This window comes from Zootoca vivipara, chromosome 8 (assembly GCF_963506605.1).
Source record: "Zootoca vivipara chromosome 8, rZooViv1.1, whole genome shotgun sequence".
Taxonomy (NCBI): domain Eukaryota; kingdom Metazoa; phylum Chordata; class Lepidosauria; order Squamata; family Lacertidae; genus Zootoca; species Zootoca vivipara.
The window spans coordinates 3,988,669-4,000,954 of record NC_083283.1 but is presented as its reverse complement, the minus strand read 5'-3'; the positions used below and the strand labels follow the sequence as shown (position 1 = coordinate 4,000,954).

The window sequence follows — 12,286 nt, the reverse complement described above, 5'->3', positions numbered from 1 at the left end:
TCATTTATGCATTCTCTTAAATACTGGGAGAGATAAGTTATGAGGTCTACTGTGCATCATGAGAAAATTGTAGGTGTGTTTGTAACCTCCCTGAGAAATTCCCCTAGCCTTAACTAGAGTGCCAGTTTATACTTCACCAAAAAGTGGGGTAAACACACACACACACACACACACACACACACATGCATATTCTTTTTTATTTTATTTATTTATTCAGCTCTAATGATCAGCTAATTGTCCGGGTTTGAATGACTGGATTGTCCGAGATTGCAAAACCAGTTGTGCAGTGTGTTGCCTAGGGCTCTGCCTCAGTTGTAGTGCAGGTGTGTGTAGCTTAGGATACCCCATGAACTCCCAGCGCTGAATGGATCTGACCCATGGTTGGCAATGAAGCTTTAATAGTGATCGTGTTCTGAATAAAGCTAAAGTAGGAGTGAGGGAATCTGTGGCCCTCCAAATGTTGCTGAACTCCAACTCTCATCACTTCTGATGACAACTTTCCTAAGAGTTCCCAAACCCCACCCCCATCTGTTTACCAAGAAGCAGCACTGGATGGAGGAAGATCAGAAAGAGTTGCTTAATTATTTTTTCTCTTGCCCACTAGCCCATGACTCTATTTTTATCCATTTAGTGGGCGCCGCCAACTTGGGATGGCTTTAAAAGAGGATTGGACAAATTCACGGAGGACAAGACAAGACCCATCCACTGATGGAGGCCGTAGGGTTGGAACTGCAGATAGGAAGAGTGCTGTTGCACTCAGATTCTGTGTGTGGTCTTCCATTGGTTGACCACCATGAGAATGGGTTGCTGGGCTAGATGGCCATTGTCCTGATTTAGCAGTGCTCTTAAATTCAGTTAGAAAGCTAAGCCTATCAATGGGGAAGGACATTGTGGATCTGGGACCATCCATCTGGTGGAGAATAGAGCTATCAGTGGCTCCTAGGCATGGTGACTGTATTCTACCTCCTCCGCCAATCACCGCATTCCTCTTCTTGGAATCACAGCTAGGAGAGAGCTGTTGCGATCTAGTCCTGCTTGCGGACTTCCCAGTCTGGTTGGCCACTGTGAGAACAGAATGTCGGACTAGATGGGCCTTTGGTCTGACCCATCAGGGCCCTTCTGATACTCCATTGCTCATTTTACACAGAGTCAAACCTGGGTTTGCCACCACACATACACACAAAAAGACAAGACAATATAGTTGGGGAGCTAGAATGGGGAATAGAAAAGGTTTCTATGGGTGAGAGTTGGAGTGGTCTCCCGCGTCTGCTTCCGCCCTTCCAAAATTGTGAGGGCATTTCGTTAAACCTGGGAGACAAATATGCAGGTGCAATCCTGGGTAAAGCACCATTGCCATTGGGAAGAGGCATAGCTCAGTGGTAGAGCATTTGCTTTGCACATCAAGGGTCCAAGGTTCTGCCAGGCAGTGTAGACATTACTGAGCCACGTGGACCAAGGACAGCTTCTTATTCCGTGAAGCAAGCAGAAGAACAACACTGAGTAGGGCTTGGGGGGGGGGCTTCTTCAGTTCCGCAGCCAATATGTCCGAGGGCTTCCAGCTCAGAGCAGCACGCATCTGTCACTGCCCTGGATCCTAGTTGCAACTGGCCGCTGGCTGTCTGAGCTACAATCTCACATATTAATAATCCGAGGTTTTGTAGCCTTTGCCACTTTGCAGCCTCCTCTAGGCTTATAGCCAGCGGGAAGCTTAACCCGCTGACACTGTTTCTTTGGATTGATCTATGTCCGGACTCAGGGGACCACAGACATGCTTCCAGCAGTGGCAAATAGCAGAGAGGCAGCAGAGAGGCAAAGATCTTTGGGGTGGGGGTGGGGAGTGTGTGTGTGTGTGTGTGTGTGCACGCACGCACGCACGCACGCATGCACGCACACCCCCATATTCATGTGTGTCTAGATCCCTTGTACATCTAGGTAGGATAATGGTTTCATTTGGCCGTGAATCACATGTGACCCAGCAAGCCAAGCAGAAACCCAGTAATATAAAAAGACCCTGCTGGATCAGGCCAATGGCCCGTCTAGTCCAGCATCCTATTCTCACAGTGGCCAACCAGCAAGCAGGATTCTGCCACAAGAGCTATCTCCCCTCACGTGGTTTCCAGCAACTGGGATTCAGAAGCGTTACTTTCTCCAGCTGTGGAGGCAGGGCAGAGCCATTGGTAGCCCTCTCCATGAATTTGTCTAATCTTTTTAAAAAGGTTGGTGGTCATCACTGCCTCCTGTGGGAATGAGTTCCACACTATGCACTGAAGGGGAAGGGGGAGGAGGAGGAGGAGGAGGAGGAGGAGGAGGAGGAGGAGGAGGAGGAGGAGGAGGAGACCTCACCCATTCATCTGGCTGGGTTTTCCCAGCCACTCTGGCTAGCTTACTATGGTCCATGGGGTCACGAAGAATCAGACATGACTAAACAACTAAACAACAACAATTATAACATACAAAAGTCCTTTTTCCCCCAGTATAGCAAAATATAGATAATTTGCTTGCAATTATGGGCCCCTCCAGACTGTTAGTTAGTTAGTTAGTTTGCTGTTGTTGTTGTTTTGCAAGCAACATGTCATTGATGCACATAATAATAAGGTCGGGCTCTATCCAGTGCTGCAGCTCTGCTGGTGCAATGGTTTCATGTGTAAATGGAGCTTCCTCTTCCTGTTATCTGGCCCCCTCCAGCCTCCTGCACGCCCACAGAATCAGTTCTGGAGGGTTAAGGAAGAGTAGGGAGAGGAGAGGAAACAGAAGTCCCATTGCACCTGCAGAACTGTGCCCACAGATCACTGCACCCCACAACCATAAAAGTCATTCACATGCACATTCACACTGCAGAAAGCTAATCTAAACACAAGATTTTGCATATAATGCCATTTTAGCTGGTTTGACACTGTATATTCCATGGAACATTATGAGGTTACATCAGGGGAAGGAGCCAGTTTTCCCCAGCCTTCCTGTGCTGTGGCAGCTTCCTCTGTCCATTTGCCCCCCAAAGCACGACATGGCACAGAGGGAGCTGCCTAGCAACTATGCAGTTTCCATTTCCCTCTCCTCCTTGAAGTCCTGCTGACATTACACTGGCTGTAATTTTGTGGTGGTGGTGGTGGCAGCGGCAGCAGCAGCTGTCAACTCAAGACAGAATCAGAAACAACTTCCTTGAGTTGGTAGACCAGCTGGCGGTTTTCCTGCAGTCGGATTTGGCCCGAGGTCCACCAGCTGCCAACCCTTAGTAGGACAGAACAAACAGAAATGTGGGGCTTGAAAGGAACTGAAAATCACCCAGTATTGTGCCTTGAAACCAAGATGAGGTCCTCTATATCCAGGGGTGGCACCTCCCACTTCGCTGCTTGAGGCAAAACGGGAACGTGCCACCTTGCCTCCTCGCTGCCACCCTGGCACTGGCAGTACCAGCACCCACTAAGCACTGGTAGCTGTGCTGATCTCTGGGGAGATTTTGCAAGATCTCACCAAAGTCTCATGAGAGCTCATGCACTCTGTGAGATTTCAACAAGATCTTGTAAGATCATGCTGGAAACCGGTGCCTCTTCTCTGCTGGCAGTGGGGGTGGCAAGAAGGGTGTCGGAGGGTCAGTGGGTTCTGCTTCTAGGGCTTCCACTGCTCAAGGTGGGCACCTCACCCCGCCTCATCATTTGGCCATAGCTAAGCACATCACCCAGGGAATGAGGTGTTTGTGGAGAGGTGTGCCTTGCTTTAAGCTGAAGTGACCGTGAGTTTGCAGGCCAAGGGGTAAATTTGAAGAAACTCGTTTTCCATGACAGTGTAATTGTTGCTGTCATTTCATGGTAGAGATCATGGATTTCAGATTGGGAAAGGACCACAGCTCAGTGGTAGAACATCTGCTTTCCCCGCAGAACGTCTCAGGGGGAATCCCTGGCATCTCCTATCTGAAATCCTGAAGGCGAACTGCCAGTTATTGTTGAAAATATTGAGCTAGATGGACCAATGGGCTACAGTGGTACCTCGGGTTATGAACTTAATTTGTTCCAGAGGTCTGTTCTTAACCCAAAACCGTTCTTAAACTGAGGCACACTTTTGCTAATGGGGGCTCCAGTTGCTGCTGTGCCACCGGCGTGCGATTTCCGTTCTCATCCTCGGGCAAAGTTTGCAACCTGGAGCAACTACTTCTGGGTTAGCAGAGTTTGTAACCCAAAGTGTTTGTAACCCGAAGCATTTGTAGCCCGAGGTACCACTGTATTGGTCTGACTTGGTATATGACAGCTTCTCCTGCCCCATGGGCTCTTGGAAATGGATCATGCGTTGCAGGTTGGGGATTATTTAAGAACGTTCTTGCTTAGCCTTTACCACTGGGTCCCAGGGTGGGTGACAACCATATAAACACATGGCATTAAAATCCAGTAGTGCAACTTAAAATCAATTAAAAGAACATTCATGGACCACACAAAAATCACAAAAAATGAACTGTTGAAGGTCAAGGTAAATAGACCATCTTCAGAAAACAATGGAAACTATGCAATGAAGATGGTGGGTGCACCTTTGTAGGTGCAATCCATATTTTGGGAGCTGTCTCCGAGAAAACTCTCCCCTGAGCTGCCAGCCACAATGCTATGGAAGGCAGCAAAGCTACCAAGCAGGCCCCCTCTTCCCATCTTAATCTCTGGGTGTCTCTGTAGGGAAGGAGATGGTCCTTGCTTAAGCTACAGATGCTTTAAACCTGAATGGGATCACCTTGAATTGGGTCTTTAAGCTAACAGGTCCCATGAGGGTCACAGCCAGAGATGGTGCAGGGAAATTCAATTCAGTTCATCGTTTAAAGGTATAACAACCTCATTTGCACTTTCCAATATGATATGCAGGCTGAAACACAGGCTTCTTTCAAAATTCGTATTTCTCCAAATTTTGTAGCGCAGTGTTCCAGCCTAGTAATGTGTGCAGAAATGCATGTACTAGGGCACAGTGTGCATTAAACTGCATTGTATTAGGGGAAAGTGCTTTGCAAGAAAGTGTATACCGTGTAAAGGTGCACAAGGAGAAGTTCTCACTAGAAGGATTTTCATGAGGTCCTTTTTCAAAAAAAAAAATGTGGAGAATTTAAGATCAGAAAAATGGGGCATTGAGCGAAATTGAATTTGGCAGATTTCCCCATTCCCATGACCAGCCTTTTGACAAGTTGCAGATCATGGATCTAAGGCTCTCTCCTTCCGTCTGCCTTTTTCTTTGTCTTCTATAGGTACATCCGTTCCGAACGTTCCGTCATTCTTATCAACTTCTGCCTCTCCATCATATCTTCCAACGCTCTCATCCTGATTGGGCAAACCCAGACCCGGAATAAGGTAGGAATTTGCCCAGGTTTTTTAAAAACAAAATAAACAAAATTCCTTCCAGTAGCACCTTAGTTTGTCATTGGTATGAGCTTTCGTGTGCGTGCACACTTCTTTCGTGTGCATGCACACTTCATACCAATGACAAACTTAGTTGGTCTCTAAGGTGCTACTGGAAGGGATTTTTGTTGTTGTTGTTGTTTCGACTACGGCAGACCAACATGGCTACCTACTAGTCCCAGGGTTTTTTGTTGTTGTTGTTGCTGCTGCTGTTAGATACGATAGCTGAACTCCCAGGGAGAGACATTCATTTGCTTTCCTTCTGCTCATTATTTCATTCTCTGAACGTACCACTGAATGGCAAATTACACATGTATCGCTCTTTGCCTTTGAGAATCTGGGGAGCATCCTTACTGTTTCTAAGAAGAATAAGAAAGAAGACTTCAGCTGTGATGCATTTTGAGTCTCTGCCTAGAGTTAGCTCTCTCTGACTCCCCCACCCCAGCCCCCTTGGCACTTTCCTGCAAGAACAGGACCAGTTTGTGAGGTTCAGTGGTTTTTATCTCTCAAATTCAAAAAGACAGATTGACCAAAGGGAGGCAGAGGAGAATGTTCCACTTAATAAATGCTCTGCTCTTCCATAGCACCCCTTTTATACAGCAGGCCTGGAGCCAGTTGCTGACCTTAATTAAGAAACCCCAACCCACACTCATTGCCTAGGTAGGTAAATATGTGGGAACGTATTCTGCTGTGCCGATGGATGGGCCCCAGCTTTTGAATGGCTTTTAAACACATTTTGGAGAAATTTGGAGAAGGTCTATGAGCCATTAGAGCTCAATCGAACCTCCATGTACTTCAACAGCATACCTTTGAACAATAGCTATTGTGGGCACACAAAAGAAGAAGAAGAAGAAGAGAAAAATGATCTTGCAAAGCAGTCCTTAAGTTGATGCAGATTCTGGGTTTGGGTAGTGTCTGCAAGAATGGGGATGGTGGTGAATATCAGGGCTGTGCTCTGCCTGGAATTCAAACTGAACCGAGCCCATTTGGGGGCCCATGCAGGATTTGGCTGAAATGTGTTGAGGTAGCCCCGGATCGCCCCAAGTTGGATCGGGCCCAACCCAAATATTCTAAGGCTGTCAAAAAGCAGGGCAGTTAGGCAACTGAGGAGGAGGGGAAGGAGATGTCTGCTGGATCTGGCAGCACCAACCTGGACTGGACTACCAAATTTGGACCACCACTAGCCTTGACAGGACTATCAGACTTGTCTAGTCCATGCCCTGCTCTATAGGACACAACATCCCCATCCTAACTGTGCATGGCCAGACTGCAACTTGGGATCCTAGAAAGGACACTGTGTTAAAAACAATATAGCAGTCAGTTACTGCACATGGCGGTTGCTGTTTTTGGCTACTGTGGTTAGTAGCCATCTGCCTCCACAAAATATTTTACTCTCATTTACGAGACATTGGGCGTAAATTCAACATCACACTAAGTGGATAGCACCATTCATTCATTCATTCATTCATTCATTCAATCTCTATACCACCCTTCATCCAATGATCACAGGAAAGTTTACAGTATAAAAAACACAAAAAATACACACCATTGTGACAAACAAAAACAATACCCCCCCCAAATTTTTTTGTTTAATTAGTCAAAGGCAGTTTCAGCTTGCCAGATGGAATAATCCCCTTTATCCTCCCCCTGAATGCTGTTATGGGAGTTCTCCTGATCCCTGCAAAACTACTTTTTTTGGATAGAGTGAGAGACATGTGGTGGGAGGAGAAGGGGTTAGATCCCATTGTGTGACGCGAATTCCGTGTTTAGAGCTTCTGCTTCTAGCACTCATTAAGTGAACCCTGCCCATCAATGCTCACTGCTTCAGCATTTTTGTGGCTGTACATTCCAGATGTCAGTTACGGACAGAAAGGCTAACCCTTTGACTTTTCTTAAGCTTGCTGCATTTCCAATGTCATCAACAACCATTAGGAGCAAGTTGACCAACAAAACAACAGCAGCAGTAACAATGATCAGGTTTGCAGGTCATATCAAAGTATAGTTTAATGTATCAGCATTAAACCATGGTTTGTTTTAAACAACGGTTTAATGTGATATGCAAATTGGGTCAATTTAAATTCTCAGCTGCAAAGGAATAAAGGCAGGGACAAGCTGAGCAAAGAGCCAGTGTTGGGTAGTGGTTAGAGTGTTGGACTAGGAACTGAGATACTAGGGTTCAAATCCCTGCTTGACCATGAAGCTCATGGAGTGATCTTGAGCCTGTCACTCCCTCTCTTTGCCTAACCTACCTCACAGGGTTGTTGCAGGGATTAAATAAGGAGAGAGAGAACCATGTGTACCACCTCAAGCTCCTTGGAGGAAAAGGTGGGATATGAATGGAATAAATAAAACATTCTGAACTCCGTATCAGACATTTATGCCAACTTCTTTTAAATGCATTCAAATTATGGGCAGCTCTTGATGAAATCTGTAGATCATCATCAATCTAAAGTGAGAAATAGCTGGTAGGGCAGATCTGGCACCAGCTTCTCCCAAGCTAACAGATCTTCATCAAAGCCATCAGATTAATGACTCATCTTGATTTGGGGAAAGTGGCAGAAAAGTAGAGACAGCAGGATAGAAGGATAAAGACGTAATTGAAGGTGGTCAAGCAAAAGGGTTGCTTCATTTCCATTTCCGTAAATGGATTTTTGTAGGGAAATGTTTCCGTAAGACGAAGATACCTGGAGAGGAGAGGAATGAAAGAGTCCTGCCCACTTCCTTCAATGCAGTTCACATTGCTCTTGCACCGCTATGGTTGTGTGTGTGTGTGTGTGTGTGTGTGTGTGTGTGTGTGTGTGTGTGAGAGAGAGAGAGAGAGAGAGAGAGAGAGAGAGAGATTAAAACTTCCAACTGGTGCAGAGTCGTCTTAAGCAGCTAGCAATGCTTTTGTTGTTGTTCCAACTTCCATTTTTCTGTGTCTTTATGGCGTCCCTGCTCCCCTGACAAACACACACACTCACACACATTTTCCACCTGTATGCACCCCTAGTGAATAGTGCCCCTCTCTGCATTTATGAGCGCCTTTGAAGATGAAAGCAGTACATTTAAAAGATGCCTATTTTTGCTCCTGGTCACATTAGACAAAAGGGATGATAAAGAAGAAAGGCGCCCGCCTCGCCAATCTTTCTCCCTCTCTCTATCCGCTGCAGCCTTTTTGATTATTAAATCATGCTTGGCCAAGCATTGCCGCCTGCTTCAAAGGACAAGGAAAGGTTTTACTACTGAAGGCAGAAGGGAAAGGGTTAGAATCCCGGGGAAGGAGTCACGGCTGCAGCCGGTTTGGTATTGAGACCCATAGGATAGCTCAGTTGGTTACAGTGTGGTGCTGATAATGCCAAGGTTGCAGGTTCGATCCCCGTATGGGAGAGCTGCTTATTCCTGCATTGGAGGGGGTTGGACTACATCAGTGTTTCTCAATCAGTGTGCCTCCAGATGTTTTGGGACTACAACTCCCATCATCCCTAGCTAGCAAGACCAGTGGTCAGGAATGATGGGAGTTGTAGTCCCAAAACATCTGGAGGCACACTGGTTGAGAAACACTGGACTACATGATCGTCAGGGTCCCTCCCAGAATCTACGATTCTATGATTCTGTTCTATGAATCTGTTTCAAACCGAATACTCACATACTAGATGTTTTGTAGGCAGGGATCCCAGCAGCTCATGCATAGACTGGGCTGCCTTTGACTTGACCAAAAGTGAGTCTGCATCTCTAACAAGTTTCCTTCTCAAAGCCAGAGCCTTGTATACCATTTTAGCTAATGGAACAGGGAGTGGACGGCAATTACCTGCCCTTCTTTTTCTCCTATATCTGTAAGAAAGTGTATATCCGCATCTTCTCCTTCGCCATCACTCGTCTGGGAAGTCTGAAGTAAGAGTTCCTTCTGATAGGCCTCATCATTCTGTATTCTAATGCAGGCAAAGCCAGCTGGCAGCCCTCAGGGAAACCTAGATAGTGAGAGCAGCAAAGTTCAGAACGGGAGCATTCATAATTCAGACTCCTCGCTTCAGAAATCCCTCAGCCATTTTGAGCTGAGCCAAGCCTCCTCTGAGATTTGGCTCCGCTCATAATGGCTTGGCACCAGCCCTCCGCCGACACTTGCCATTCCTGCTGCCAGTTTGTATTATTTTTAGAACTTCTACCCCACATTTCCATTCCAGGAAGGAGTTGCTCAAAACAGCTTACAAATCTAGAAGCAAGCATAAAAGCAACCCAATAAAACACTGGGAGAGGGCCAAAAAGTGGTTATCTGGTTTGTTTTGTTATATAAAAATGGCTTGTTTGGTTTGTGTGTTTTTTTAAAAAATAAACAAGCGACTCAGCCTAATAAGTTATTATGGCATACTGTCCCTTTACCTCTTATGGTCCAGCTGTCTGTTGCCCTTGACTTTCTCCTCCTTCTTCTTACACATGTCATTTCCCTCTCACACTTTTCCAGGTGATATGCACTTTGGTGGCAGCCTTCCTTCACTTTTTCTTCCTCTCCTCCTTCTGCTGGGTGCTGACCGAAGCCTGGCAATCTTACATGGCTGTGACGGGCAGGCTGCGAAACCGCATCATCCGTAAACGCTTCCTGTGTCTTGGATGGGGTGAGGATGCCTTGCTCAAACCTGGAGCTGGGAAGGGGGGGGAGCAATCACACCCTTCAGCAATGCACACAGCTGAAGCTCCAAGGGGTGGATTTGAATCATACTGAAAAGGGGTTCCTCTGCTCAGAATCCCAAAGTCTATAATCAGTGCGGTGGAACCCAGAAGACGACTCTGGTTTTGATGCATGAAACTGAAATAACACCACACACACCTGCATTCATTTGATCTGTGTTTGAATTCATTTTGAGGGGGGGGGGAATCATGAGAAGGGTTGCAACTCAGTGATAGATGTTGGGGGCAGGGCCGGTGCGTCCATTTAGGCTAACTAGGCAGCTGCCTGTCAGCTATTTTTTAATTTCATTTTCATTTTTCATTTTCATTTTTTCTACTTTTTACTTTTTTCTATTTCTATTTTTATTTTTTCTATTTTTTATTTTTTTATTTTTTCTATTTCCTATTTTTATTTATTCATTTATTATTTTATTAATGGGGTGGGGGCGCGAGAAGGTGATCTTGCCTAGGGCGCAAAAAACCCTAGCACCGGCCCTGGTTGGGGGATTGAACCTGGGGCATTCTACATGCAAAGCAGCTGCTCTGCCACTGAGCTGTGACACTTCCCCTTGATGGTGTGTCTCAGCATCAGGCATCTTCCCATGTGCCAGTGAAGGGGAGCATGGCTTGTTATGGTGCTGGGATGCTCACTTGGTTGTGGTTGATCTTTTCAAACGTCGTTTGAGCATGGGATTTAGAATTCAGTACCATTAGTTTTCCTTAAGGAAATGATTGGGAATGCCGTTGGCTTCACATCTCGGTGCAGCTGCAGAAAGTTCCATTCTCCTGGAAATTTTAAATTCAAATCCCCCCCCCCAGTGCAAAACTGGTGCAATACATATGGATATTATTGCAGCATGCGTTGACTGTGCAATTGCTCCAGTGGGATGAATTGCTCGGATGCGGAGTCCGAACAGCTGACTTGAGAAATCTATCCTCATCTACATGGGTGGGATTATTCTGCCACAGCGCACATTGTATCCAGATTGGTGCTGGTTAATGGGTCTCTCTTAAAAACAAAGTAGGCATCTCAAGATGCTCCTCCCACTTCTTCCATAGGAAATAACACTTCCTATGTTTAGCCTGGAGAAGAGAAGGTTAAGGGGTGATATGATAGCCATGTTCAAATATATGAAAGGATGTCATATGGAGGAGGGAGAAAGGTTGTTTTCTGCTGCTCCAGAGAAGCGGACACGGAGCAATGGATTCAAACTTCAAGAAAGAAGATTCCACCTAAACATTAGGAAGAACTTCCTGACAGTAAGAGCTGTTCGGCAGTGGAATTTGGAGTGTGGTGGAGTCTCCTTCTCTGGAGGTCTTTAAGCAGAGGCTTGACAGGCATATGTCAAGAATGCTTTGATGGTGTTTCCTGCTTGGCAGGGTGTTGGACTGGATGGCCCTTGTGGTCTCTTCCAACTCTATGATTCTATGGATAGCTAGATCAGTGGTGTAATGGTTAGGGTGTTGACTAGGCCCTCACAGACTGAGCTTCGAATCCCCACTTACCCATCCCGGTGATCCTGGGCCAGTCTAACCTGCCTTACAAGGGTTGTTGTATGGATAAAATGAGGGGGCCGAGAGAACCATGTACACCTCTTTGAGCTGTGGAATAAAAACGTAAGCGAAGGGGGGGGGAGATTAGAGGGCAGATGACGTTTAAGAGTGTGACTCATTACTTTGTGGCTCATACCACAATCTGCGCAACCTGACAAAATGCCTCTGAATGGTCACCTCACTGCAAATTCAGCAGCATAACTACTTTATAAAAGGATTTGAGGGCTGGGTGGGTGAGTGGAGAACTGGAGATTATTCCCTGGTTCAGATTTCAATTCAAAGCAGAGAAGAATTGGGGCATCTGTTGCACACTTCTTCCTTGAGGGGAAAATTAGGCTTGTTCATATATTCCATTGAACACAGGTTCAATGCATATCCTGTTCTGGTCAAGCAAATGTAGAAGACAAAAAGATCTAGAAGGTAACTCATTAAACCTCTGAGCAGCTGCATTTCAAGATTCCTCCTGATATTCTCAGTTGCTGAGAATCACAAGTGGGAAAAGTGTTGTTGCACTCAGGTCCGACTTATGGACTTTCCATAGGAATCTGGCAATTTTTCACAATGTAGTGTGCTTTGTAGATTTTCAACAATGTAATGATTATTTTAATGCACACTTCCCCAATATGCACAGTTCTGCACACTTTTCTTGGTTGGGAAACCAATCAACTCAATTTGCTAAACTTCAAAGGATAGCTGCAGTTCAGCTTGCATATTATTTTCCGAAG

The 12,286-nt window shown here is 45.9% G+C and overlaps 1 protein-coding gene across 1 annotated transcript in view; it reads left to right on the top strand.

The window, feature by feature from the left end:
- Positions 1 to 12,286, top strand: part of ADGRB1 (adhesion G protein-coupled receptor B1) — a 340,537-nt gene that overhangs the window by 273,018 nt on the left and 55,233 nt on the right. Inside the window, exons 21-22 of the mRNA XM_060277561.1 lie at positions 5,213 to 5,315; positions 9,805 to 9,955. Of these exons, the coding sequence (XP_060133544.1) occupies positions 5,213 to 5,315; positions 9,805 to 9,955 (254 nt within the window). The remainder of the gene's footprint in view (positions 1 to 5,212; positions 5,316 to 9,804; positions 9,956 to 12,286) is intronic.